General features: G+C 56.4%; 7 protein-coding genes across 7 annotated transcripts; 2 read left to right on the forward strand and 5 right to left on the reverse strand.

Moving 5' to 3' along the window:
* Positions 1 to 3,177: 3,177 nt before the first annotated feature.
* KVR01_000383 (uncharacterized protein) lies at positions 3,178 to 5,565 on the reverse strand. Its single transcript, XM_044783963.1, has 2 exons — positions 5,054 to 5,565; positions 3,178 to 4,982 (listed from the first exon to the last, which is right to left on the reverse strand). Exons 1-2 carry the CDS (start codon positions 5,210 to 5,212, stop codon positions 4,122 to 4,124), a joined length of 1,020 nt encoding a protein of 339 aa, XP_044650332.1. The 5' UTR covers positions 5,213 to 5,565; the 3' UTR covers positions 3,178 to 4,121.
* Positions 5,566 to 5,730: 165 nt separating this feature from the next.
* On the forward strand, positions 5,731 to 7,482 carry KVR01_000128 (uncharacterized protein). Its single transcript, XM_044782472.1, has 2 exons — positions 5,731 to 5,852; positions 5,926 to 7,482. Exons 1-2 carry the CDS (start codon positions 5,842 to 5,844, stop codon positions 7,046 to 7,048), a joined length of 1,134 nt encoding a protein of 377 aa, XP_044650077.1. The 5' UTR covers positions 5,731 to 5,841; the 3' UTR covers positions 7,049 to 7,482.
* KVR01_000702 (uncharacterized protein) lies at positions 5,731 to 9,041 on the reverse strand. The gene is made up of 3 exons (XM_044781982.1): positions 8,633 to 9,041; positions 8,072 to 8,577; positions 5,731 to 7,994 (listed from the first exon to the last, which is right to left on the reverse strand). The coding sequence occupies exons 1-3, from the start codon at positions 8,710 to 8,712 to the stop codon at positions 7,711 to 7,713; spliced, it is 870 nt and encodes a 289-aa protein (XP_044650651.1). The 5' UTR covers positions 8,713 to 9,041; the 3' UTR covers positions 5,731 to 7,710.
* A 535-nt stretch (positions 9,042 to 9,576) lies between these two features.
* Positions 9,577 to 9,866, reverse strand: KVR01_000680 (uncharacterized protein; the record flags this gene model as incomplete). Its single annotated transcript, XM_044784553.1, has 2 exons — positions 9,577 to 9,669; positions 9,732 to 9,866. 2 exons carry the CDS (start codon positions 9,864 to 9,866, stop codon positions 9,577 to 9,579), a joined length of 228 nt encoding a protein of 75 aa, XP_044650629.1.
* A 1,178-nt stretch (positions 9,867 to 11,044) lies between these two features.
* Positions 11,045 to 12,554, forward strand: KVR01_000718 (uncharacterized protein; the record flags this gene model as incomplete). The annotated part of the gene is made up of 3 exons (XM_044791225.1): positions 11,045 to 11,404; positions 11,474 to 11,603; positions 11,782 to 12,554. 3 exons carry the CDS (start codon positions 11,045 to 11,047, stop codon positions 12,552 to 12,554), a joined length of 1,263 nt encoding a protein of 420 aa, XP_044650667.1.
* Positions 12,555 to 12,963: 409 nt separating this feature from the next.
* On the reverse strand, positions 12,964 to 13,850 carry KVR01_000935 (uncharacterized protein). Its single transcript, XM_044782210.1, has one exon. The coding sequence runs from the start codon at positions 13,662 to 13,664 to the stop codon at positions 13,014 to 13,016; it is 651 nt and encodes a 216-aa protein (XP_044650884.1). The 5' UTR covers positions 13,665 to 13,850; the 3' UTR covers positions 12,964 to 13,013.
* A 662-nt stretch (positions 13,851 to 14,512) lies between these two features.
* KVR01_000903 (uncharacterized protein) lies at positions 14,513 to 19,500 on the reverse strand. Its single transcript, XM_044790473.1, has 3 exons — positions 17,056 to 19,500; positions 16,140 to 16,967; positions 14,513 to 15,992 (listed from the first exon to the last, which is right to left on the reverse strand). The coding sequence occupies exons 1-3, from the start codon at positions 17,270 to 17,272 to the stop codon at positions 15,424 to 15,426; spliced, it is 1,614 nt and encodes a 537-aa protein (XP_044650852.1). The 5' UTR covers positions 17,273 to 19,500; the 3' UTR covers positions 14,513 to 15,423.
* Between the last annotated feature and the right edge of the window lie 6,759 nt (positions 19,501 to 26,259).

Genomic DNA, 26,259 nt, shown 5'->3' on the forward strand with positions numbered 1-26,259 from the left:
GGTGCGCACGAGACTCGTCCAACAAGCAGTTCGGGGTACGTACCTCGTGCAAGACGTGGACGTGGGCGAAGGGCGTGGACGGGAACAATGGACGAGGACCAGGACCAGGACCATGAGAATGCCAAGGAGCACCCCGGCATGACTCACCAGAGCAGCATCAGGAGTGTCTGCCGTGTGAGCCATCATGAGCCACCTTGGCCGAGTAACAAACACGAAAAGCATATCCACATCGACATGGCCGTGGGCTACACCGCAGTCAACGGTTACACCTATATACATAGTGTAGATTGTAGATTCTAGAATCAACTTCCGTACTACGTGCCGAAAAAAAAAAAGCTTCTCCACAGTGTTGCCAGTGTCATGGTATACACACAGACCTGCATCTCATTCCCCAATATCCCCATCCCAGGAGATGGCCGGTGGGTCCGTCAGAGATCGACACAAGTTTCGCGCGTCTCGGTGAGTAATCCTGCCGGCCTGGCGACTCCAGCCGGTAAGTTAATACTCCCCGAGACGGCTTCCCCTGCCGACCTGCCCTGCCAGCCATGCCAATTGGGGGCCGCTCCTGGAGTCTGCCGCCAGCCCTGAGCCATCACGGCATTGACGAGCTTCCTGGCCACGACGCACCACGGGAGGCTTGCACGGCACTAGGACGGACGGCCAGTGATGCGCTTCTGCACTTCTGCACTGCCAGCTCAGACGCATTGAATGAATGCTCCCAATGTTACTGCGTATCACCCAAGGGCATAGACAGATACGCATGAGTTGCCTGCTGGTATCCAAGTATCCTATCAAAGCTTCAGGCCCGGACTTAGGGTTTTGTTCGGACCTAAGGCCGCCCCCATGCCAACCGCCAACCGCCAACCGCCAACAGGAACAAGGTCGGGCTCGAGCTTTAGTCCGTCCTGTACAGATGTAAGTCGAGATCGACGGCAGGCTCCAGAGCATCTGATCGCTTCCCAAGACGGAGACTCCCTCACACGGTGCTGGCTGCTGCCATGTCCTGCGGTGTCCTGTCACACACTCGCTAGTGCACACTAGACCCTCAAGCCTCTCTGCCTCTCTCCTCTCTCCCCTCTTGCCCCCTCGGCACAGCCGTTGGCCCTCCCTCTCCACTCGCCACCAACGACGACCCGGATTCAACAGCGGCCCCACCCTGACACAGTCGTCCCGTCGGCGGAACGTCCCCCTGACTCGGGCGCGCTGTCACTGAGACAGGTGAGACGGGATGCTGCCTTCCCATCCGATAATTACCCGCGGGTCCTTTTCAGGCTGACCGCGGCACAGGGCTGGCTAGTGCTAGGCCGGATTCGGGCGTGTGTGTGTGCGGGTGGGTGCGGTGGGTGGTTGGGTGGCAGGACTTTATTCCCGCCCGAGGAACGTTCGAAGCCTCCGTGATCTGGAACACGAGCAGGCAGAGAGGAAGGAAAAAAACAAAATAAAACAAAAAGCCGTATCTAAAGCTAGCCGTCCCGTCCCGGGCTGCCGCTGTTACTTGGTTCACTACTACATAGTATCAAAATTGAACCAAAACAACCCAGGCACAGGGGCAAGCTGTCGCCGATTGGATCGCACTGTTTTGCCTCTGCGGAACGCACGGCGACGGGAGGGGGGGAAGGCAGAAAGGGGAGGCGTCGTCGCAGGGCCTCGATTGGGAATGCCGTCCCCCTCCGCCAAGGGCCAAAGGGCGCTGTCTTCCGGGCTGGCTGGAGGGTTACCACACACAGTATGCATTTATCAACAGGCCCTCGTATTTTCTTACTGCTTCCCGTCAGCAAGGCATATAACTTTTGCCTGCCCCTGCCTGCATCATCACCGTAAGCACGCAGTCCACTTCCAAACGATAAAACAGAATGGCACCGACTGGGGCGCCGAGCCGGTGCCTTGGGATCAATGTTGCCTTGGCCCTGGTTGGTTGCCTTGCTTACATTGAGTTGTGGTGCGCCAATGTAACCGAGAGAAGGAGATGGAATAGAGTGCAGCAGTGCGTTGCTGACCCGTCTTGTCGGGTCCGGATCCTGATTCGGCGCCGATCCTTGGCTGGGTCAGCGCGGGCGGGTCGCCCCCGTCCCGGCCGCCGTCAACCTTGTGATGTTGGAACTCGCCCCTCTACCTGACTCTCCCAGGGGGGACTGTAGAGAACAGTTTTGGGTGGTGATTATCGATTTCGAGTCAGCATGCAAGGCTGCTTTTCCTGTGTGGACATTTTGAATATTTTTTTTTGGATTTCTAATCTGGATCCTTTCCTTTCCTGCTGCTTCTTGTTCCAACCTGGTTTTGTTTGTTTCCTTCACAATCTCAAAATGCCCCATAAACTCGAACATGTTGCAAATGGATCAGCTGTGACAGTGAAAGTTCAATTTACTTCCGGATACAGAATCTAGGGATGAGCCATGATGATCATTTGGCCGGCACAGAACCACCTAATCCGCAGCAATATCAATGATTGAAGCCACTTGTCACCGGCATCACCATTGATTCATTTAAGACACGATCTCGCTAGGTGGCCCAGGCAGGAGGGTAGAGCCCACTCAACCAACTCCTTACCGAGGTGGAAGCGTATATCGTAAGCGTGGCGTATTTGTAAGGGATAAGAACTGTCTGAGCCGTATACCGGATGCGCCCCGACCTGCCTATGTGGTAAGCAAGCGCGTTAGAAGGGTCCAACTTGGTTTCCTGATATACCGAGCCGGCCTGCAGGAACCGCGGAGTGACAGACTGTAACCTACGGGGGGTAAGCAATGTAGTGCCATGTCATGCCATGCGGGCGTGATCCTTCAGTGGTGCATATGATGACGGTTGAGGCCCTTGGGAGTTCAGCCTGGTTTAGTTAGGCAGGTTTGGAAAGGGGGTTTGGGTTGGGTACGCACTGGTTCTACATTGGGCTATTTGGATCTGGAGGATGCCCTTGCTGGCCGAAGTGTGCTTGTGAGCAGCCCTTTGATGTCTGGCTCTTTATCATTGACAGCAATTTTTACCGACATTTGAAAGTAGATCGACCATGGCGACGGTATGGCCGGATTCGTCGAGCTACACATGCGAGGCAGACACGAATATTCATACCAAGTAGGGCACGGGTCTTCGAATCCCAAGTAAAGCCGGGAATGTAAAGACGGCGGCTAATGAATTGAATACATCGCCGGTCCAACACAAAAAATACATAGAGGAATAGAAGCGCGGGTTTCAATTAGTCTATTCATACAACGAGATTCTCCCAACAATGCTCCTCCTCCTTGACCTAACACAAAAAACGGCGCTGCGGTAGTGACGACGACGGAGGGGCAGTCGCACAAGGAAACAGGCACGAAGAAAAAGGCTAGGTCTGTGGATTCTACCGTCTTTGCTGCTGCTTGCCGATGCTGCCCCCAGCGAAAGTCATCGCTGCAGCGGCGCGGCGCGGCTCCGCCGACCTCCTGGCCTTACACAAACATATATGTCAAAATTCCATAATGTGAAGACGGTGGAAGAAACAACGCCGACCGCATGCAAGTAATGTGTAGCTTGAAGCATCCCTGCCCAACACCTCGCTCCCCCGACACTGTTTACCTTGTTCCCTCCTCATACCAACCTCAAGCCCCCCTACTTGCTCTTTCTCCTTGCTCCTTGTTCCTGTTCCTGCTCCTTGCTCCTGCTGTGACCTGCGCCGACGACTCTAGCACTGAAGAAGCCTCGTTGTGCAGAGGAAATAGATTGAACGTGGATTCCTGGCTCCGAACCCCTCGGCTCGTCAAAGTCGGATGCGGCTTTCAAAAACCTGCAGCCTACAACGGAATTAAAGGAGGCGCCGGCCATGACTCCTCTGAGACCTCTGAAGACCAGGGTTCCACAGTATCAATCGAGTCTTCGCTACTGTCATGCATATTATTTGTTCCGGCATCAGATCCACGCAAGTCGATAGCCTCCACGAGGTTTCTGACGCCGCGGCTTGGAGAGTCATGTTTAGCAGACCGTTCGACTGATTTGAGCGATGGCGCTGCTGATTTTGACGCTTCCATCTCTTCAACTGGGTCTGTTAATAACGTAGTCTCCCGGCCACCAGCGCTGTGCATCAACATTGAACTGAGTAGTTGGAGCTCACTGCGGTATGCCCTTTCGATTTCATGTCTGTGAGCCATCGGCACCTAGAGCTCCGACTCGGCACCGTTAGTCTCGACGGCCATGGGGCTTCCGTTTTGTTGCTGTCTCTGGCGCAGGCGGGCATTACCACGGGGCCTCCTCCGGGACGGCTTGGGGTTTCCGGTCATGCTCTCGTCATCGTCCGTGTTCTCTTCCGCATAGCGGCGTGCCTCGTCCAGCTCGGACAGGTCCGCGGGCTTGTCGCGCAGCCACTGCATCCGAGGGCCAGAGCGCGCGAGTTCCGACACCTTGAACCCGTATATCTTGGGCTGGTAAATCTTGCCTGGTCCTAGGCTCGGGGCAATGTTCCTAGCATGCATGCCGTTGACCATCCAGTCATCGTCACCCGACCGGCGACTGATGTGCAAGGAATTAGATGACATCAGGTCGGCGCCGTGCTTCGAGTAGTCGTAGTCGGGGAAGGTCATGAGGAACAAGGCGCCAAATGTGCGGCCGAAGAAGGCGCCGTCGACGGTCTGGAAGCGACTGTTGGGTGGGACGTAGACGTCCTGGCAGGAGGGACAGAAAAGCTTGACAGTGTCCTCCCCGGGTATGTCTGACAGCCCGACCGGCAGCGTTCGTGCTTGGTTGCAATTCGTGCGAGGGCAGCAGCCGAAGTGTCCCATTTCGTATTTCTCCGACATCTGTTGTATGCCTGCGCGCGAGCAGATGTATCGCTGGTGTATGAGGCCGTAGAGCATCTCGGCAGAGGACTCGATCACGGAAAGGTCACTAGCCATCCTACTGTGATGACGCCGCTCTCCCGGAAGCCTTCGGTCGAGGCCATCGCCACTGACATCCTCCTCGTCCTCGTCTTCATCATCCTCCTCGTCCTCATCGTCTTCTGGCTCGACGTCGAGTATCATCTACAAGTCTCATCAGTTAGAGAAACCTTCTCAAGCCTCGAGGTTTGTGGGATCGGGGGTTAATGACTCACCTCGAGCGCCTCCTTGTACATGGGAACTTGGGACTGCAGTCCCGTAAGGTTGAAGTCATCTTCAATGAACTCCTCCGAGACCTCTGCGAAGTATTCATGGCCGAGCAGGGAGCAGAACGAGGCTATCCAGGACTCTGGCGGTCCCGAGGAAGTCGACATGGTGGCGGCGGTAGCCAACGTAATCCAAGCAGCAAAACCCGCGCGACCAACGGCGTGCCCCAAGAGATCACCACTTGTGAAGGTTTCTGTGGCGGGGATGGGGAATTTGCGCTGAGCAGAAAGACGCGTTGGTGGGGGGGGGGGGGGCAAGGTTGCCGCGTTGCGTTGCGTTGTGATGGGATGCAAAGTGGGATGGACCTAGTGAGGGGTCGCTGGCATGTCCACAGTTGCCCAGGGACCAGGTGTTCCGATCAGGTCAAGGGGCGCCTTCCCAGAGCCAAGGTAGGGGCGGCGTAGGTAGGCTGCTGGCGATGTGGTGACGATAATACTGGTTTGCGATATCCTGTTCTTGCCGTCTTTCGAAGCTGGAGGTCAAGGACGCAGATCGGTTGCTGGAATTGCGGCCTGGGCTGGCTGGCGGGACGGCCGAGGTGGTCCGTGCGGTGGCCGGCAAGCCAAGCTGATAGGTACTTAGCCTCGGTAGGACAATGACTACTGTCCAATGTACCCGGATACGCCTTCAAAGCATCCCGCATGCTCAACTCGTGGACGACGGTCTGCAACTTTGATCACCTTGAGTCGCTCAGCGATTATGTCGGTCATTACCTGAACTGCGATCTCGATTTATAATGTTAGAAATGCAAGCATAAAAGCCTATGTATGCATCAAATAGATGGCTGACTACTGCCTCACCCGTGCTGGCGCGCTCTCAGAACAGAAGTACGGATGACGATGATATTCAGCAGAAGCTTGAGGGGCCCTCAGGCCAACTTGCTGAGGGTCGGCCTGGCCCGTGGCTATAGCAGCAAACCGCTCGTCCAGCACGTCACGAGTGTAGACACTCCTCACGAGAGCATCGAGGTGGCGCGATTCAGGGAGCTGGCCTTCGACGCCGGCGTGCCTCTGCTGCTGAAAGCCTCACACGATGGACCTGCCACTGCCAGCATGCCCGCAATGGAGAAGTGGTTCCAGCCCGTGTCCGACGGTCAGGGATCACCCGCGGCAGACACGGTATCTTCTTATTTCCAGGACTTCGCCATGGCTTATTTGCCCTACGAGCTCATGTACCCGCAAAAGCGTGAGGGCGGCAACGAGCTTGTCGGCCAGTTCATGAGTTTCCTCCAGTCCGGCAGCGTCCAGTCCGGCAGGGCGGACACCGCGGAAGCGAGACTCGAGCAACATCTCGCCAGCATTCTGAGGCAAAAGATCACGGAGGCACCCCCCGGGCTCGGACGTCCCTTTCTCGACCCCAACCGATACCAGCAGCTCCTGCGCTTCCATGCGCCCCTGGCGCTACTCATCGCCGCGCTGAGGCACAACGCCCAGAGGAAAGGATCCTCCCGCCTGCGGCAGCTCTACATAGCCCAGTGCTCCCTGGCCGACCTGCCCCGGGAGCTATCAGAGGACCTCCCCACGCCGCGCCTCGTGAGGGAGGCCGGCAACGGCGACATATACGCCTCGTCGGTCTGGCTGGGGCTGGAGCCGACATACACGCCGCTGCACCGGGACCCGAACCCGAACCTGTTCGTGCAGCTGCGCAGCTCCAAGACCGTCCGCCTGCTCCCGCCGCACGAGGGGCGCGCCGTGTTCCGCGAGGTGCAGACGGCGCTGGGCCGCACGAGCGGCAGCTCGCGCATCAGGGGCGAGGAGATGATGCAGGGGCGTGAGAGGGAGCTGCTTCACCAGGCCGTCTGGACGGCCCCCGCGGCGCCGCTGCGGGAGGCGGAGCTGGGCCCCGGCGATGCGCTGTTCATCCCCAAGGGTTGGTGGCATAGTGTGAGGAGTCGGTCTGACGACGGGCAGCTGAATGGGTCTGTGAACTGGTGGTTCCGGTGACGACTGGGATTCTTTGCCATAATTGTCGGTACTGGTCTGACAGAATCGCGTGTCAACCCGGACTTTGGGCATTCTGTCACACGTGGACTATAAAAACGACATGCTGACACCTGTCTTATATTCTTGAATGGTTACTCATATACCACTGGCGCAGATCCCGGATCTCGAGACGGAATACTGGAGCGGGAGCCATAGCCAGCACAAGACACCTTACTTATCTTGGCCCAAGAAATTGGTCCTCGACATTTTCAATACGTAATAAAACACTGTGAGGTGCAGTTTTTGAGGAAAGGACGACACGCGCATTATTCATTGCTTGTGGAGGCCCGGCTTTAATTAGGTCAGTCAATAGATTCCGACATTGTAGATATAGCTGTCACCGTGTGATTCCGCACTACACATGATTACAATGAAAAGGATGTGAAGATGAATTTAGGAACTATCTGCTATTTCGCCTTCGTGAACAATCATTGCAAAAACACTAACGGGTTGGGGTATTCATGTGTCAGGACCTTCATTCTAAAAAGGGGTCGTGTCGTGCAGTGTCATAACGTCGCATGCAATCCTTCCAGCTCCTGTACCACTGGATATCGCTGACTCGTCCGATGGAATCTCACTACTCCCTCGCCAAGAGCTTCTTGCTAAGCGGCCTCATCGCTGTCCTAACCGGATTTCTCGGGCTGGGGGATTGTAGCGGACTCCTGGGTGCCTAGGCCGCCCTCGGCAGGCTTGACGGGCTGGGTTGTCTCGGTCGTGGTGGCGGCGCCAGGTGCGGCGGGGGCGCCAGGGCCAGAGGACGGAGGCTCGCTCTTGGGCTTCTCGGCGCCAAACACACGCTCCAGACCGGCAGCCTTGTACGCAGAACCACCGTGCTCGTTCTTCTTGAGGTCGGCAAGACGGCGCGCCTCCGTGTGAATGTCTGTGACCTGCTTCTGGCCTTGGGTGTCTGAATTAAGGAAAGCGGGGTCAGTAACTTGTTCGGCCTTGTCTCGCATGAAGCTGGACGGTATGTGTATTGCTTACAGAAGTCGACCAGCTTCTTGCCGGTGGGAGTGTTGGTAGCCTTCTCAAAGTACGAGTTTAGGCCAGACCAAAGGGTGTTCGCCCGCTGGGTAATGCCATAGCTCTGATCGGCGGTCACTGCCCGGTCGGTGGCGTGGTACTTCTTGTCGAGGCCGGTCAGAGTGTTCATGAACCGGGTCGAGACGCCGTGGGTGTGGTCGAGCTCGATGGCCCGCTGGATGGCGGCATCACCGACAACGTAGCCGTGGGCGAGGTACTCGGCGACAATTCTTGCGCGGGGCTTCTCCTCTTGCGTGATCTCGTCCGTGTCCCGGTCAGCGTTAGTGGTGGGGTGCTCAGCATCGATAGGGGACGAGCCGCCCGCAGACTCGACGGTGATGTGGTTGGAGCCGAGCTGGGTGTTGTTCAGGAGGAGAGCAGTCTTGGCGGCTGTCTCCTTCTCAAAGGTGACGCTTGCGGACTTGGTCTCGCCCTCAGCCTTGACGTCGAGACTGGTAATCTTGCCGCTGAAAGAGTTGTTAGGTGTGCTGGTAAAAGAGCCCCGTGAAGACATTTACTTACCAGAAGCTGAAGAAGTCACGGATCTCCTTGTCGTCGGTGCTACCGGCGATGTTCTTAACGTTCACAGTGGTAGAAGACATTGTGAAGATGGTGAAGGGTTGAGTGGTGGTGTGAGGGTTCTCTAGTCGATGTAAAGCTGTGGGTGATGTGTATTCTTTGGTGGATGGGGTATGAAACGGCTCTGTTTAGGGGAAGTTGCTTGGTTATGTAGCTTTTAACGGGGGATAGCAACTGAGAAGAAGGCGATGGTGCTTTATGGGTTACGCGCGTAGTTGCCAAGAATCAGCGAGGGAGGGAGCTTAGGGGGGGCGGGATACGTCATTTGCTGGTGGCGCCTAAGTGGAGTGTGTTCGCTAATGATTGAGCAGACGGCGAAGGACCTGCGGGGGAGGTAAGAGCTCCCCCCCTCCCCACCTGTGTGCACAGCCAGACCAAAATAGTGAAATCTAAATAGGCCCAGAAGGCGCAGGTGGCCTCCCAGCCCAGGCCGTTGACGAGTCGAGGTCCCAACTCTGCGCCACACTTGATACGACAGCTCCTGTCTCAACCGGTGGGAATCCTGCCTTGCCCTTGCCACGAGCTAACCGTTGCTTTTCTGGCTAGGGATGGGAAGCATGTGAAAATGGGCCTGGCATCCAGGCATCACGGTCTCCATACCGCGTTCCAGGGTTCCATGTCTGTTCTGGCAGTCGCGGTGCTCGGACGAGGAACAGGTGCCCCGTGTGCGGCGGTGCCACTGCCAAATGGCTCTCAAGTCTACCAAGCAACTCCTTGGGCATAATCACTTAGATATACGGTGGAGAATGATATCGACTCTTGGCTCAAAATCATGTCATTGTTGCTCATTAAGCTATCGTCAGAGCTGCCTCTATTGCGCCCTGCCCAAGTGGGCTGACTGGCTGCTCATCCACTCTCCCTCAAACAACCCCGGCCGGGTTGCGCTCTCACTTCTGCTTTGTACCCTCGCTATCCGAGGTTTTTGAGAACTTGTCCTTGACGGCGTCGTCCAGAGGGCCCTTGGGGTTGGATGACAAGCTCTGCAACGTGCCTCGTTAGCAAGCTACCTGGAGAAATAATTGACTGGGCTTGGTAGTCATACGTCAAGGGCGGACTTGTTGGTCTGCTCCTTCTTGGAGGCGTCGTCGGTACCCTGACCATGTGCCGGGGCGTCCTTGAGCTGAGCTCCGCTCTGTTGCTCGGGGGGAGGAGACTGGCGGCCCTCGGTGCTCGACATTTTGAATAGTGGGGAGGATGTGAGAGACTTGTTCTGAACAGTGGCAAGATGGTTATTTAGCCTTTCTCATTCTTTCTGATTTGGATGTGCCCGGGTTGGTCGTCACGAAGAGATGGCGTCCGGTAGGCGGGGTGCAGGCTTGTTGTGCCCGACTGACTTACACGAGAAGTTGGGTTGGATTGTGCTTCTGGACAACGGCGGCGAACGTGGGGTTTGGAGGAATTGGTCTGAATTTCTTGGTTCAAGAACTATGATCAGAGGGAAGAGACTGCTTCTTAATAAAGGAGAAAGCAGCTCCTAGACCTTGTGGTTTGTCCACCATCTGCGCGTCGATTTGGAAACACACACGTCAGAGGGGTCGGGACATCACCATGATATCATCTCCCTCGCTTGCTGGAGGCACTCTCGTCGAAAAGGACGCTCGCCATTATCGGTTAGGGAGGAGCACTTGCGCTTACTCACGCTTGCACTTTGACTGACTGGCTGGCTGGCTCTCCTACCACTCTCTACTGCAATGGCATTCTCGAGCTCTTGTCTTTCTACGGAGTATACCTGAGAGTCGGGTAGACATCCCATGTGCCCTTGCGATGAGGGGTACTTGTCGGGTACGTACTCCGTACTGGAACCGTTAGGCAGGGCCTGCTGCAGGTGTAGCTCATGCGACTACTTGCTCCAATACACCTTCCAGCCCTTCAGCCTGAGCTTCCAGATGCCAAGTCGTGACAGAACAGCCTGACGGAAGGCACTGGCATGGTAATGCATGAATGTTCAATCTAAGCCCCTGCAGCCGCCACAACAGCAACGGATGCTATTGCTCCAACGCCGTGTTGCTATAATACCTGTGACAGTACTGCATCTCACCACTACTCGTATGTTTGTTTGTTTAGTGTGCCTGGCCCAGGAGAGATGACTGTTTCAATGTGATGATCTCTCCTTTCCTCCCTTGCAGAGCTGATCTTGTGCTGCCTTCTTACCGTCACCGTCCGTCTTCGCAAGTTCGCCGACCACCTGGTGGCTCTAGCTGCTTGCTCAACCCCTCGCCCCGCCCGAGCTGTCACGGCCGCCATCGCCATCAACACCACCACCACGACTAGAAGAAGCAGGCTGCAGGACCCACACCCTGCGCCATCCTCGCGTATCGGACCACCCGTCTTCATAGCTTTCCGGAACGTCTGCCAATGCCGGACCTTAACTCGGTTCCTCCATCGCCTCGCGTTCTAGCTCTGTCCAGGCGGGCCTCATCTCAGCAAATGCCTCCACCACCAGCTCCCGGCCCTAGCCAGGGTCAAGGCGCCGCGCCGACCTCGACCTCGACCTCGGACCCGGCACTCAACATCCTGCCCTCAAACCAGGCTGCCGTCAACACAGGTGCTCCCACCGCCGCTTCTCTGCCGTCGCCCCGCCTTGTCGCGACTGGCAGCGCACACCCACCTGCAGATGCGTCGTCTCAGGCCCAGGGCCCGGGGCCCACGCGCCACCCGCAAACCATCACAGTTGCTGATCTCCACCAGCAGTTCGAGAAAGAGCAGGAGGCAGTGGTATGTGTCTTCTTCAGTGCCGCATGGGAGCCTGACCGAGTAACATGCTGACACAACGTCTGCAAACAGGTCAACCGTCTCCAGCGTGAACTCGAAATCCTTAGACAGCAAAATGATGCGTCCTCCGCCTCAGCCAGTGACTCGGGCGCCGAATTACCCACCTCTACAATTCCCATAATACCAGATGGCAGACAACATCGTAAGCAGCAGACACTATACACTCTTCTATCGTCCTTGTGTCGCGGGCTGGTCCATTGTGTTGTTGCTGGCTCGAACTATATGCACGAGGGGCCTGCGCTAGCATGGGCGGCGATGGACTCGTACATCTTACACATGACTTTTCTTTGGATACACGCTGACTCTGGTGGTCGCTCCAGTGATCTCTGGATCTGGGTTTAGCATACCATCTCAGACTAGCGGACGTGAGAGACGCCACACTAGAAGCGGATCGAGCGCGAGCGCACGAAGTATCGCAGCAACGACAGGAAGCACATCCGTGGTTAACATCACTTCACCAGCGCCCATCAGGCCAGGCGCCACCTCTCTGAGCCGTCAGAATAGTACTCAAAGCCATTCGAGGCAAAGTCTCAGTAGCTCCCCTGCGCACGCCAGCTCGTTTGCGAGCTCGCACATGGCGGACGCCGCTCATGGTGGCTACTTCCACTACCGCTCGGCAACGGGCGCATCCTCGCATAGCCTGTCACACGCCCAGGCCACACCAGGTTCTGCCTCGGCAGATATGAGGTCACCCAGCATGATGCCTGTCACTTCAAGATATGAAGAGACTGCATTCCACCGTCAGGAGTTGGAGACGGTCAAGCGAGAGAACGACGCTCTCAAGCAAAGGATCAGGGAGCTGGAGCGTTTGGTTCGTGAGCGCAGGGCGAGCGACGCCAGTACCAGGCCTCGCAGTGAGAGTGTTAGTACCACAGCGAGCGTGAACGTCACTGGCGGGGGGGCCGGCATTGCGCCTCCTAGGGGCGACAGAGTGACCAGCATGCTGAGCACTGCTGGGAGTACGACTGGGAGCGTCGCCGTGGGAGTGCCAGAGGATGAACTACGAGTCGGACAGAGCGCCGCCAGCGCCGGCGTGGGTACGGCAGGCGCTCCAGCGCCGACCAGCCAGCAGAACCCAGCACCGGGTGCTTAAGCTTCTTGGGAGCTATAGTTGACAACCCACCCTACAACCACAACAAGAGGCAAGGCATCGCATACGTCTTACCCAAAAGATTGGAGATACAAGCAGCGGAAGATTCCCGGTAATAGCAGAGGGACTACTTTGCATTTCTTTTTAATTCTCTTAGCGTCACATCAAGTCTTAACACAATGATTACCAGGCTAGGAGTTTAGGAATTTGATAGAAAGAATGCTGGATACGGACCCAGCTGGACAGGGCGCCACGAAGGCTCAGGTTGTGTCAAACATGGGTATAGATGCCATTGACCAATCTTGTCTCTGGCTCACTCGCGTCGGAGGAAGCTCTCTGGGAACCATGAAACATGGCGGCAGGCAGACGAGACAAGCTGTCGAGACAAATAGAGCGATTCCATTTGTAGGTCAAGCAAATTCAAACGTTAGACGCATGACCAGTCCTCTGAAGCCAGGTGACTCAGCCATACGTGCTCGACCCATATGACTTGGCCTGGCCCCCTTCAATATCATTCTCCTTATCCGTGAAGTTGGCAACCTCAATGTGCGTATCGACATTGCCCTGCGTGGCCCTCGAGTAGGGACACACCTCCTTCGCCTTGGCCACGACCTTGTCCAGCTCCTCACGGCCCAGCCCCTTGACTTTTACAACCATGTTAACCCTCAGCCCCATATCGAGCGCCCTCATGTCCCCCACGAGGTGCACCGTGGTCTCGACGACAGAGTCCTCGGCCCGCGACGGCATCCTGATGCCCATCGCCGCGGCGGAGGCGTTCATCGCCGACTGGAAGCACGCGCCGTACCCGGCCGCGAAGAGCTCCTCGGGGTTCGTCTTGCCCCTGTCGCCGGGCCCGCCCAGCGCCTTGGCCATCGTGAGCTCCACGTTGAGGTTCTCGCCCTGCACGTGCCCCGTGCGCGCCCCGACCACGCGGGCGTGCGCCGAGTAGAGCGTCGGGGCGCTCGAGGTGTCCAGGTGGCGTCTTTGTTGCTGTTGTTGTTGTTGTTGTTGTTGGAGTGCCGCTGGTGCTGGGACTCTTGGGCGGACTTGTCTTGTCGCTGCGCCTGTGTGGCGGGCGAGTGACTGTGGGCGGAGAGCGCGGAGGGAGGACATGTTGGGCGGGCGGGGTGGAGATGTTGACTTGGTTGTTGTTCTTGGGTTCTTGTGATTAATCACCACCGAATAATTAGAGTTAATTTGATAGTCCTCAAGACCAACTGATATACTCAGAATGGAATGTAACCCATCATAAACAGCATGCTATTCATATTTATAGGCAGAGTCGCTTTTCTGTCAACGTCTATTAGAGCTGTCAATGTGACGCATATGACTATCAAGCCGCGTCTAAGTGCGCGTCAGAATATGGCGCTCATACATGTCTCCCGAGGTCTTACTAACGGCCACTAGCGGCCGTTGCCATCGTCATTTTTCTTCTTGCTTGAGCTGAACAATGGAAGCTCGCACCGGTGACACACTGGCTGATCTGCGCCCAAGGAGAGCCGTTGAGCCGCCCGGTGCTCGGATGCGGCGTCTGTGGCCGCCGCACGGCTGGGTCACGACGACAAGGACGACGACATGTCGTTCCTGGCTATGTGTGAATGACCGAAGTAGCCCGACCGTCAGCTCACAAATCGCATTTGGTTTCAGCCTTGTGCCAGCAGTCTGCAACTCCAGCAGGAGACTACCCACAGCAGGCCTGCTTCACATAGGACAATTTATTTTTAGACTGCTCCCTAATAGGGGAACCTCGCATAAGATAATCTCCAGTAGGGTGATCCCCCAACAGACATAGTCCCATAAAACAACCTACTACAGGACTGCATACGTAGAGCGTTGTACTGCGAGGTACTCTTGTTGGGAGCCACTTTTTGAGGCTGAGGCCTACCCAGGGAGGAATAGACGTCTCCGCAGCTGGCAGGGATCCCTTCGGCATGAAAGTTTAACTTTTGGCGACAAATCACTTCTCGGCCGAGTGAGTGCCTTCATATTTGAAACCTCCTAAGCCCTATAAGACAAGAACTGTTCTGGGATGATCCGTACTGCGAGGTTGTACTGTACTGACCTCACCTCATACTTGCCCGTGAAATCAGTGTCGATGATCACTGTCGCGATGGACTTGGGACTCGAGGAATTGAGGACTGAGGGGTGATGCCTCGCTGGAGATTGCTTCCAGCCTTGCCAAGGTAGGTATGATGTCAGTAAAACCGGGACAGAATGGGTCTATTCAGCCTCATGTCACATGTTCGAAGATATCTCGCGGCTTCGTATAATGCCATTTCTCAGAGGTGTTGAGTTGGAAACTCGAATCCATCAGCCCTTCAACCCCCAACTGTCCGTTCAGTGGATTCGTATGGGAAGCTGATCAAGCCCCCGTAGCTTCGCAATACAAGCCTCTTGTTGTCTGAGAACTCTGCGAGAGTGAATCGTGCTGGGCGGGCATGCTGTCCCGAACACTCTCTCCATCCCTTGCGCCAGCCTCCCCCCCGAGGGGGGGGCTCCCGGGCGTGCCCGATTTCTGACCAGTCACATTTGATAAACACGGGGATGATAGCAGACAGAGTTCATATTAATGAATTAATGTCAATGTACGTAAGTCTGGATATCAAAGGTTTTCATGAAAACATATGTACGTGCCAACAGAGCAGCAGCAAAACATGTGCACACGCAAGAGAGTTATAAAAAGTATTTCACGACTACCGCCCACTCCATTCCACCAACCAGCTCCTTCAAAGCCGCGCGACGTTAAGGCATCAAGCACACGAAGCAGCACGCCATCAGTAAGCTCAAACGAGTCCCGACGGGCAATGCCGCCGGACTTTTTCAGAATCACCACTTTAACAAAAAAACAAGGAGCTGCTCCGCAGTCAGTCTTTTACATCAGCATCGCGACGGAGGCGAGGGCGACGGTGAAGACGGTGGCCAGGCCGCTCGCCAGGGACGGGGCGGCGCTGTCCTTGGAGGCGTCCTTGGCGTCCTTGGTCTCGTTGCAGACGCCGGGCATCTGCTCCAGCAGGCTCTGCAGGACGTAGGCCTTGGGCTCGCCCTTGTTCATGTACATGGTGACGTTGCCGGTCTCGTCGGCGGTGGAGGTGCCGCAGCTGAGGACCTCGACGACCTGGTCGCCGGCGGTGAAGCCGCCGATGGACAGCTCGTACGAGGGGCCGTTGGACGAGTGGTTGACGATGCAGCTGACGATCTGGAAGCCCTCGGGGCCCTTGACCTGGCACAGGTGGTTGTCGTTGACCATGAGGGTCTGCGCGCGCGAGTCGACGTAGGTGCTGTCGGTGGTGTTGGTCAGGCCGATGAGGGTGTTGCGGGCCTTGTTGAGCTTGGCAGCGGTGACGTACAGCTCCGACGTCGTGTCGAAGCCGGACAGCCAGAGGGCCTCACGATTCTGGGGGGTGTCGCCGCCGGAGAAGTGCTGCTCCTGGCCCTGGTAGACTGGGATTGGGGGTTCACATGTTAGCAAGACTGTCGCTTGTCATGATCGACCTCGGGGGGGGGGGGGGTTGCGGCATTAACCGGAACTCTCATGTGAGATCAATGACTCGGCATGAAAGCTAGAGCGGGCAGGCAGTTGTAACTCACCGAGGGGCATGCCGTCGTTGAGGATGATGTATGCCATAGCGTTCTTGGCGATGGCCATGTCCTGGTTGTAGAAGGCGAAACGAGGCATGTCGTGGTTCTCAGCGAAGGAGCCGAGGGCGAAAGTGTCGTTGCAGGACGACCGCGCCTGCTCACGGATATCATCAATCATGGTCATGGAGCCTGCGTTGAAGGCGTCCTTGATCTTGTAGTACTCGAGGTAGTTGGGCATGCCGGGCAGGTAGCCTTGGGTCTGGTAGGGGCAGAAGTCCTCGGGCTCACCGGTGAGGACCTCACCGAAGGCGAAGACACCGGAGGCTTCGACAAACTTGGGCAGGAACTCGCGGTTGACGTGCTTGGCGGCGTCGATTCGCAGGCCGTCGATGGAGTAGTTAGAAACGAGCTCCTTGATCCAGTCGCTAAACATGTCGACGACCTTGTCGTCCTCGGTCTTCAAGTCGGCAAGGGCGACACCGTAAGGGTAGAGCCAGCAGTCCTGGTAGTTTGTCTCATTGGTCCACTCGGTGACGTTGCAGTAGGGGTGGAAGTAGTCCTGGTCGTCGAACGGGTTAAAGTTGGAGTAATCGATCTTTGGCGGGACAATGTTGTCGAACTTTTGGACCATGTTGTTGACGACAACATCGACCAGGAGGTACATGTCACGGCTGTGGAGCTCCTCGGACAGCTTCTTCAGGTCATCCTCGGTGCCAAAGTGCTCGTTGACGGCGTAGAGGTCATCCACCCAGTAGCCATGGTATGCCTCACCGACGGCGGTGTTGTCCTCAATGTTCTTTGAGATGGGGCTGATCTGTACGGCCGTGAAGCCCATGCCTGATGTTTACAGTTGCTATCAGCCCATCTTATCTGCAGCCACCCCAGCCAGGGTGCTAAGGTTTCGGTCAAATTCAATCATACTGACCTTGGATGTAATCCAGACCGTTGATAAGACCGGTCCATGTGCCATTACAGAAAAGGAAGAGTTCATCGCAGGCGGCCGTGGTGGAACCATCCGTCCGGGCGAAACGGTCGACGACGACCTGGTAGATGGAGCGGGATTTCCACTCCTCCAGCGAGGCAGCACTGGAGAGGCTGAGGAGGGCCGAAGCCGTTGTCAAAGCGAGCGAGACGGCACGCATGATGCCTGTGTTTTGATTTGAGAGGTTGAAAGGACTGGCTGGGATTCAGGACACTGGACGCGTAATGCTGGGCGCGCAGTGCGAGTATTATCTGCCCGGGTCCAAACTATACACTTCAAGTCACCAAATAGGGGTTTAAACGAATGTGGTTCAATTCAAGACGGGTCGAGGCAGGACCAAGACTTCTTGGGAATATCGCAACAAAAAAGAGAGATCGTGTAAGGAACGAACTGGAGTAGGGGTGGAGGAAACCTAATCAGAAACCTACAAACCTACCGACGTGCGGAGGTGGTGTCTGTGTTGGTAAATTGCTTGTTCGATCTCGTGCCCCGAGGTCCCCAGACTGCCAGGGGTGGCGAGCGAGCAACAGCCTTGGTAGAGGGACGCGCTCCCGTATTCCGAATTCAGACCAGCACGAGCGTCCCACAATTGCCCAGTGATCTTTCCCCTTCTTGCACGACGGCGTATTTGCGGTTACTCGGCAGCTCGGACAAAGCGAGAGACATGGCCTACCAACCCTGCCAGTTAGAGCAGAGCCCTGCCAAGAGGAGAAGAGAGGGGCGTCACCAGGAGGGCAAGAGGGTCAAAGAAATCAAAGGTTCGAATGGTGATTTGTTATGATCACCCCGAACGGCCGGCAGAGATTTCCAGAAGCGTCCGGGATGGGGCCCCGTCACGTTGCAGCATCGACTGACCCCCTGCCTGCTGCTGCTGCTGCGGCCCCCTTGGATTGGGAAAAAGAGGCAGAGACAGACAGACAACAGAATACAGTCCACACCACTGTACTGTCAGTGCGTACAAGACTACTGGATCGTCTCCTGGGCTGCCGGGCTGCCTACGAAGCTGTTAAGCTGCTAAGGTGGTGGTTGGGTACTATGATGTGCATGTACAGGGTACACCCCATCCCCCCTGCCCCCATGCTTACTGTGCCATATACCACAGTAGGGTAGAACAAATACGCAGGCAGAAGGGGGGCAAAAGAAGAGGTGAAGAGATGAGTACGTGATGAGAGACATAGAGACTTCCAAAAACAGCAACCAGCACTGGGGGGCTAGTGGCCCGGCCCCTTTACTGTACCGCGCCGATGGTGGTGCTAGTGAGAGGAGAGCTGGGGAGTGGACATACCGGTTATCCGTATCGTATCCAGAGATTGCAGGGAAGCGCCTGAGTGGTTGGTCTGATTGTCTGATTTGAGCGGCGATGTGACCCGTCGGGGCCCCATAGCCCGGATTTCGTGCATGGCCATGGCATTCGCCAGGCTGTGGCTGCCCAGCCTGCCAGGACGGCGCGATGGAGCGCGGGCTGGCGGGCGGGCTGGCGGGCGTTTGGAAGTGGTGGGTGTAATTGGACTGTCACTGGTGTACCGAGCGTCCAGCATCTCCCTCCCTCTCTCTTCTCTCCTGTCGTGAGCGGAGGGGAGGGGTGTGATTGTGATCAGCGAGTGCAGAGGGCGTCTAAGCAAAGTTTTTGTTTAAGTTTGCCGATCGTAGATGACAGACTCGTGGTCGACTGATTGCCCGATTGGCACGACGTGTCCAGAAGACACAAAACACCCACAGACGCTCAGACGCCCAGACACCGTGACACCGTGACACATAACACACAACGTGTGGGCAGGGCCCGAGAGAGCAGAGAGGCGGGCTGGCGGGCTGGCGGCTGGCGGGCTGGCGGGCTGGACGGGCGAACAGCGGGAACGGGGATCAACACTCGTTCGTCTGATATTATTTGTCCCATCGTCATTGTTGCATAAACTTCTGGGCCCCCTTTTGGCCTCTGGACCAGGGGAAAGAGGCTAAGCACCAGCGGCCAGGTGGCTCAGAAGCAACTGACTCGACCTTGATATTAGGGCAAAAAAGAAGGGGGTGAAAGACGGGGTGACGGGGAAGACATGAGGAGGCATTCGAGCACGGCGAGGCAGGCAGGCAGGCAGGCAGGCGGCGCGGCGAGTCAACACAGTGGGCAGAGCGGCAGAGCGGTAGCGAGTAGTGACGAGTGGGCATGGTGCCGCGATGGAGCTTGATACCAAGTTTAGAAATCAGGGAAAAAAAGAAGCACGGTACTAGCAGGCTCAGGCCACCCAGGCCACCCAGGCCCCAAGACTGAGGGAAAAGAAGCGACATAGCGACACAGCGAGCGGCAGAGCACTGAGCGACTGTGCGGCTTGTGGACGCGGTCGGTCCCCACGGTAGAAGACAGGGATAAGATTTAAAACCTTAATGCGCTGATAGGGCCGTCCTCTCTGATTCGGGAAGGGTCCGTCTGAGTGGCTGCAACCCCTGACGAGGTACCGCCTTCTCCTCGTATCGTCCGCTCGCCAGCAGGGGGGTCCCTGAGATGCGCAGCGCGGCATGCAGCACGCCCATCTTGCTGCCCTGACACCTTGCCAAAAACGATTGCTGGGCCCTGCTGGTGTGCCACACGGCCTTGTGCGCCGGCCCCGGCACCCATGTCGCCCTGCCCTGTCGCCTGCTTTTTCAAGGCATGATCATCATCTCCCTCGCAGCTGGGAGGCCGGGGAGTCCTGGTACCCCTGGCGTTGGTTCATTTACACCGTGGCCTGCTTCTGCGAGCTGTCGCCTGCCACCTGCCATCTGCTATCTTCCGACCCGCGGCTGTGGCCTCTTGAGTCCTGACTGGGCGGATAAGGCCACTCTCAGGAAGGTACGTATCTATGCGTCTCGTATGTACCTACGTACTTCCACACACACACACACACACACACACACACACACACACACAGTACAGACGTACTGTCCTCAAGGCTGTCCTGACTGTACGGGGGCACACCACCAGACAACCAGACTGCCAGAACAGCACAACACGATGCAGCTGTCAGACAGTCAGTCAGACAGGCCCGTCCACCACGCGAGCGGGCTGATCGGCGGACTGATCAATTCGCTACGTGCTGGTACCGTGCTCTCGCGGCTGTCGACCGCGATCGTCACTCATCCTGATCAGCATCACCAATTCGCTCGGTCTGTCGGGCCTGTCGGGCGGCTTTGCTTCTGGACGGCCCAAGGTTTCTGGCCGACCGCGATCCACGTCTACGGTTGGAGGATCCTGCAGCAGGATCCGTCCCGGGCGCCGTCAGCATCATCACTCTGTCTTGGTCTTGGCTGATCAGATCAGAACCCAAATTCTATCCATACAGCCCAGATGTGCCTCCCCTGGCCCCCAATGCAGGGAGTCTGGCAGTCAGCAGGTCAAGACTCACACTCAGCACCCAAAAACTTCAGCCTCACGGTAGAGTGCGCGGGTAAAAATCACGACGTCCACGATTGATTACCACCGCTGCACCGCTGCGCTGCTGTGCTGCATCTGAGCTTGCCGATCCCCTGGGGGGCCACTTGGGATTGCCGACATGCCCACCGAGTAGCACCCACAAGGAAACCTCGGACTGCTGGCGATGGGGGCTCCCAGAGACCCGTTGAATTGGATTCCAGCTGAACCTACTGTGTACCATAATACACCTACACTACAGATTACACTACAAGCATGCAGCCCGGTCGTCCCACAGCATCCTCGGATTGGCTTCTGTGGAACCCTCCACAAATTGCCCCAACCGAAAAGGCGTCGAAACCACAGCGAATAACGCTGGACGGTCCGCCCGTCCAAGCCCGGCACCTGGTCCTGGTTGGTGGTCCTGGAGAAGGAAGTGAGAACAGACAAAGGAGAATGAGACACACCCACACCTTTGCCCACAGTGCGCGTCCTCGACCTTCCTCGGCCTGCCGCACGGTAGGGTTCGATCCAAAGCTACGGTCTACGGAGTAGCCTGTTCGGTCCCACGCTTGACAGCAGAGATGTTCCCGGTACTTCTCCGTGCTCGTCCAGTCATTCCACCTCGACCGTTCACCCGTTCAACCGCACCCATCAACGGGCGCCGCGCATCAGCATTTAGTCCTCAGGAACCACTAGGGGTTCCGACGACACGTCCGGGCTGCAACGCGCCTCTGGTCTGTGTCCACCTCCACCGCCCAAAAATATGTCTCTGGGCAGTGGTTGTTAATCAATCGCCACGCCCCTCTCCCCACTCTGCGAGAGGGCAATGTGTGAAATCTGCCTCAGGCGCGGGACCCCCCTGGTCCTCTATTACCCCCGCCCCCCCTTTCTCGCGTCCGTGTTTGTATTCCAGTGTGGCTGAAAATGGATGCTCTAACTCGCCTGACAAGTCACCGCACGCTCCGTCGGGAACTTCTGCGGACCTGGGTACCATGGGTTCCTGCTGCTGCAGCCTCGTGTGGATACCGCCTTCTCACAAGCGAGTGCTTGGCCGGGTTTAGCTCGGCCCAGCCGGAGGCGGAGGCAGAGCCAGAGGCAAAGTCTCGAATCCTCCTCCTCACTGTTCCTCCTGCGCCTGGCTGCTGGGCCGGTCAGGGGCCGCACTGTCAACATGGGGCCTATCAAGGGTTCCCCTTGAGTGCCAGAGTGGGAGGGCCCGACGGTAGGGTTGTGCGAGGGTGGGATATTGTGGCTCGCCGAAAGCTTCCATTGTCTTCCCTTTTTCTTTTCGGCATCTTCACCTTTGTCACTCGCTGATAGTCGCCGTCACTCGCTCTTGTTGGAGGATAGACTCTGGTTGTGCTACTCACAGCACCCTGCCATTCTTTTTTCGCCCTTGTTTTTCATCACCACCAGAGACGCTCACCACGGACGGCTCACACCACCGTGAGCTGTGCGTCGTTGTTGTTGTGTGGTGATGATGTTTTCTCTCGCGTGGCTTTCTGCCATTGCTCTTTTCTCGTCTTCCAATACCTTCGTTCACGGCCTCAAGTACACCCTTTCTGAAGTAGATTTTAATCTTAATGTGAACAAGACAGCGACGAACCCCCTCGACTACAGCGTAGACGAACTCGCAAACTACACAGAATCACCACCAAACTGGAGGTTTCCCTTCTATACCGTCTTCTTAGATCGTTTCGTCAATGGCGACCCAACCAACGACAATGCAAACGAAACGCTTTTCGAGACCGATATGAGGAGTACCCAAATCCGCAACGGCGGTGACCTCCAGGGACTGGTAGACTCTTTGGACTATATCGCCGGCATGGGTATCAAGGTAACAAACACACCACCAGGAAGCCCCCAACCCACCGTCCTCACTCCCACTCTCGCTGCTCTCGCCGCATAGTTCCCCCCCCTTCGCCTCGCTGGATCTGTGTACTGACCACGCGAACAGGGTCTCTATATCGCCGGCTCACCCTTTATCAACCAGCCATGGGGCGCAGACGCATATTCAGTAGGTCACCACCAACGATGGAATCCTCAACCGTACATTCACACCCATGGCCGCACGCGCTGACAGCACCGTCTAGCCGCTTGACCTCACCCTCCTCGACAAGCATTTCGGCAATATCACAATGTGGCAGAAAGTCGTGGAGGAGATCCACAACAGAGGCATGTATGTCCTTTTGGACAACACCATGGCAACGTAAGTGAAAAGAAAGAGACCGGGCTTTAGCGGCAGCGATCAACCACTCACATTCTGGAAACGCAGCCTGGGAGATCTTATCAGTTTCGACGGTTACCAGAACGAAAGTACGCCATTTTTGGAGGAAGAGCACAAGGTGGCGTGGAAGTCATCTCGGCGATACCTTGACTTCGACATCGGCAACACGTACAACACCACTTGCGAATACCCGACCTTTTGGTATGAGGATGGCAACCTGGTGCCTTCAAAAGACCTTGCGAAGCTCAAGGGCTGCTATGACAGTGATTTCGACCAGTATGGTGACATTGAAGCTTTCGGTGTTTTCCCCGATTGGAAACGTCAACTCTCGAAGTTTGCCTCCGTGCAAGATCGGTTGCGCGAGTGGAACCCGTCGGTGCTTGCTCGCTTGGAGCATTTCTCGTGTATGACCGTCGCCGCACTCGATATCGACGGGTTCCGTGTGGACAAGGCCATGCAGGTCACGGTGGACGCGCAGGCTTCCTTCACCACCAAGGTGCGCGAGTGTGCCAAAAAGCTTGGCAAGGACAACTTCATGGTGGTTGGTGAGATTACCTCTGGTAACACACTCGGGTCCATCTGGTTGGGACGTGGCCGCTCAAAAGAACTGTGGTTGGATGATATCAAGACTGCTGAGAGCCTCGAGCCCATCTGGAACACCAGCCAGGCCGACTCCATGTACCTTCGCCCGGCAGGAAACTCTGCTCTCGATGCAGGCGCATTCCACTACTCGGTCTATCGATTCCTGACCCGCTTTCTGGGCATGGAGGGAAACCTCGAGGCCGGATACGATCTGCCAACAAACTGGGTCGAGATGTGGAACGAGATGCTGCTATCCAACGACTTTTACAATGCCAACACCGGTAAATTCGACCCCCGACATCTCTACGGTGTGACGAACCAGGACGTTTTCCGCTGGCCAGGAATCGACAAGGGGACACAGCGCCAGATGCTTGGCTACATGATCACCACCTTTTTGTTGCCAGGCATTCCGCTCGTTTACTACGGAGAGGAGCAGAACCTGTACCTGGTCGACAGCACCGCGAACAACTACGTTTTTGGTCGTCAAGCCTTCTCGCCATCTCAGGCCTGGATGAGACACGGTTGCTACAGCCTGGGAAGCTCAATCTACAACAACTGGCCTGTAACCAAGGCCACTCAGGGATGTCATGACCCATCTCAGGCGCTGGATCACCGCGACCCCTCTGCCCCACTGCGGAACACCATGAAGCACATGTTCGCCCTGCGCAAGGCATTCCCAGTTCTTGATGAAGGATGGTCCCTCGTTCAACTTGCCAACCAGACAACCTTCAAGTATCCCAACGGCACTGATTCTAAGACCGAATTTGGCATCTGGAGCGTTGTCCGTGCTTTCAACGCAGACACGCAAGGAGACGTCAACGCCACTAACAGCAAGCCCGTATGGCTGGTCTATCACAACCAGCCCAACGAGACCACCTACGAGTTTGATTGCAATGATGCCGCCACCGCTTTCGTCTCTCCTTTCGATGCTAACACCAAGGTCCGAAACCTGATGGACTCCAGCAGCGAGACACTCTCATTGGAGTCCTCTGCCGTCGAAAACGCCTGGACGGGCACAAACTCCAAATCCGGCTGTCTCAGCACCATTACTATGAAGCCGTACGAGTGGAAGGTCCTTGTTGAAGCGCCCCGGTTTGTGACTCCAGGGCCCATGATCACCAGGTTCTCACCTGGCCACGACTACCAGATCGACTCTTCGGTCAACACCAGCAATGATGTGGAGATTGAGCTTGGCTTCTCGACCGAGATGGATTGCGACTCCGTGTCCGATTCTATCTCTGTCGTCTCCTATATCGATGGCTCAGGACCGCAGCAACTGACCAAATTGGGAACCGCAACCTGTACGAGCGTTGATGAGGGGGTCACCCCAGACTTTGTTGGCTACATTCCCACCATCTGGGTGTGGTCTGCTACCCTATCCGGTGTTGTTGATGGTGTCCATAAGATCACAGTCAAAGAGCCCAAATCGACCGGCGGGGAATCAACCGATGCCACCGACCACTTCCTCCTGAGACGAGGATTGCCCAACAACCCTGTCGTTTTCCCCGAGGTTGCCAACTACTCTTCCACCGTCCTCCACGTGGCCAATGATGTTATGTACGTCAACCATAGTGCCCCCGGCGCTTCCATGTGGCGGTACAGCACAAACTTTGGCTCAAGCTGGAGCGACTGGCAGACCTACACGGGCGACTTCGAAAAGATCACAGCTCAAACTTGGTCTGGAACCTTTGATCAGGAATGGTATGGACATCACCTTATGGTCCAGTATTGGAGTCAGCCACTGGGATCGTCCGCCTTCATCCAGCATGGCGACAGCACCGACGTCAAGTACAAGCGGCAGTTCCCTCACGTATTTTTGCACGGTGAATACAACATGTGGGGATTCGATCGGGGAGCGGCAAGCGCTATGAGCCTTGTGGCTGACCATACCTGGGAAATGCATTTCATGCGAGAATGGCCCGCGTCAGTGCAGGTAAACATTTGGGGTGTCAACCCAGATGGTCAGCCTGACACAACCTTCATTTTCGGTGATCTTGATCGGGACGGCATCCTTGACAGGTTGTCCCCAAGCAGTCTGTCAAGCAACGTCTTCAACATGTCAGTTCCCGAATGGCCTGGCTTGTCCTACAAGTTGGTTGTCCACGACTCAAGCTGGACAATCGAGGCCGTGTCAACTGGTACCGTCTACCTGCAGATCTTCCTCTTCTTCCTGCTCGGCATCATCCCCATCATCCTGGCAGCCCTGGCCGGCTGGGTTTATGTCCGTGGCTTCTACCAGGTCAAGGTCAACAAGAGGGGTTTCAAGTCGAGCCCCAAGAACTGGCTTTCTCTTGGTGCCATCCTGAAGACTGATTCCAATGGCAACGAGAAGAAGGAGAAGTACAGCATCGCCCTGCGGGCCATGTCGCCCTCGCCATCGGGTACCCCGGTGCCCGCCATCAAGGCTACTGGTGAGAAGAGGACAGTTCTGATCGCTACCATGGAGTACAACATCGATGATTGGAAGATCGGCATCAAGATTGGTGGTCTTGGTGTCATGGCCAAGCTGATGAGTACCGCATTGACCCACGTCAACTTGATCTGGGTCGTACCATGCATAGGCGGTATCGACTACCCCATCGACGAGCCGGCAGAGTCGATGTTTGTTCAAATTATGGGCGAGTCCTACGAGGTCCAAGTCCAGTACCACAGATACAACAACATCACCTACGTTCTCCTCGACGCACCCATCTTCCGTCAACAGACCAAGGCCGAGCCCTACATTGCAAGAATGGACGACGTCGAATCTGGTATTTTGTATGCAGCTTGGAACAGCTGTATTGCTGAGACTATCCGCCGTTTCCCTGTTGACATCTACCACATTAACGACTACCACGGTGCCATCGCTCCTCTATACCTGCTTCCTCAGACCATCCCCGTGTGTCTCTCGCTGCACAATGCCGAATTCCAAGGACTGTGGCCCATGCGCAGCCCCGAAGAGACCAAGGAGGTTTGC

This window comes from Diaporthe batatas (genome assembly GCF_019321695.1).
Source record: "Diaporthe batatas strain CRI 302-4 chromosome Unknown Contig00001, whole genome shotgun sequence".
NCBI lineage: Eukaryota > Fungi > Ascomycota > Sordariomycetes > Diaporthales > Diaporthaceae > Diaporthe > Diaporthe batatas.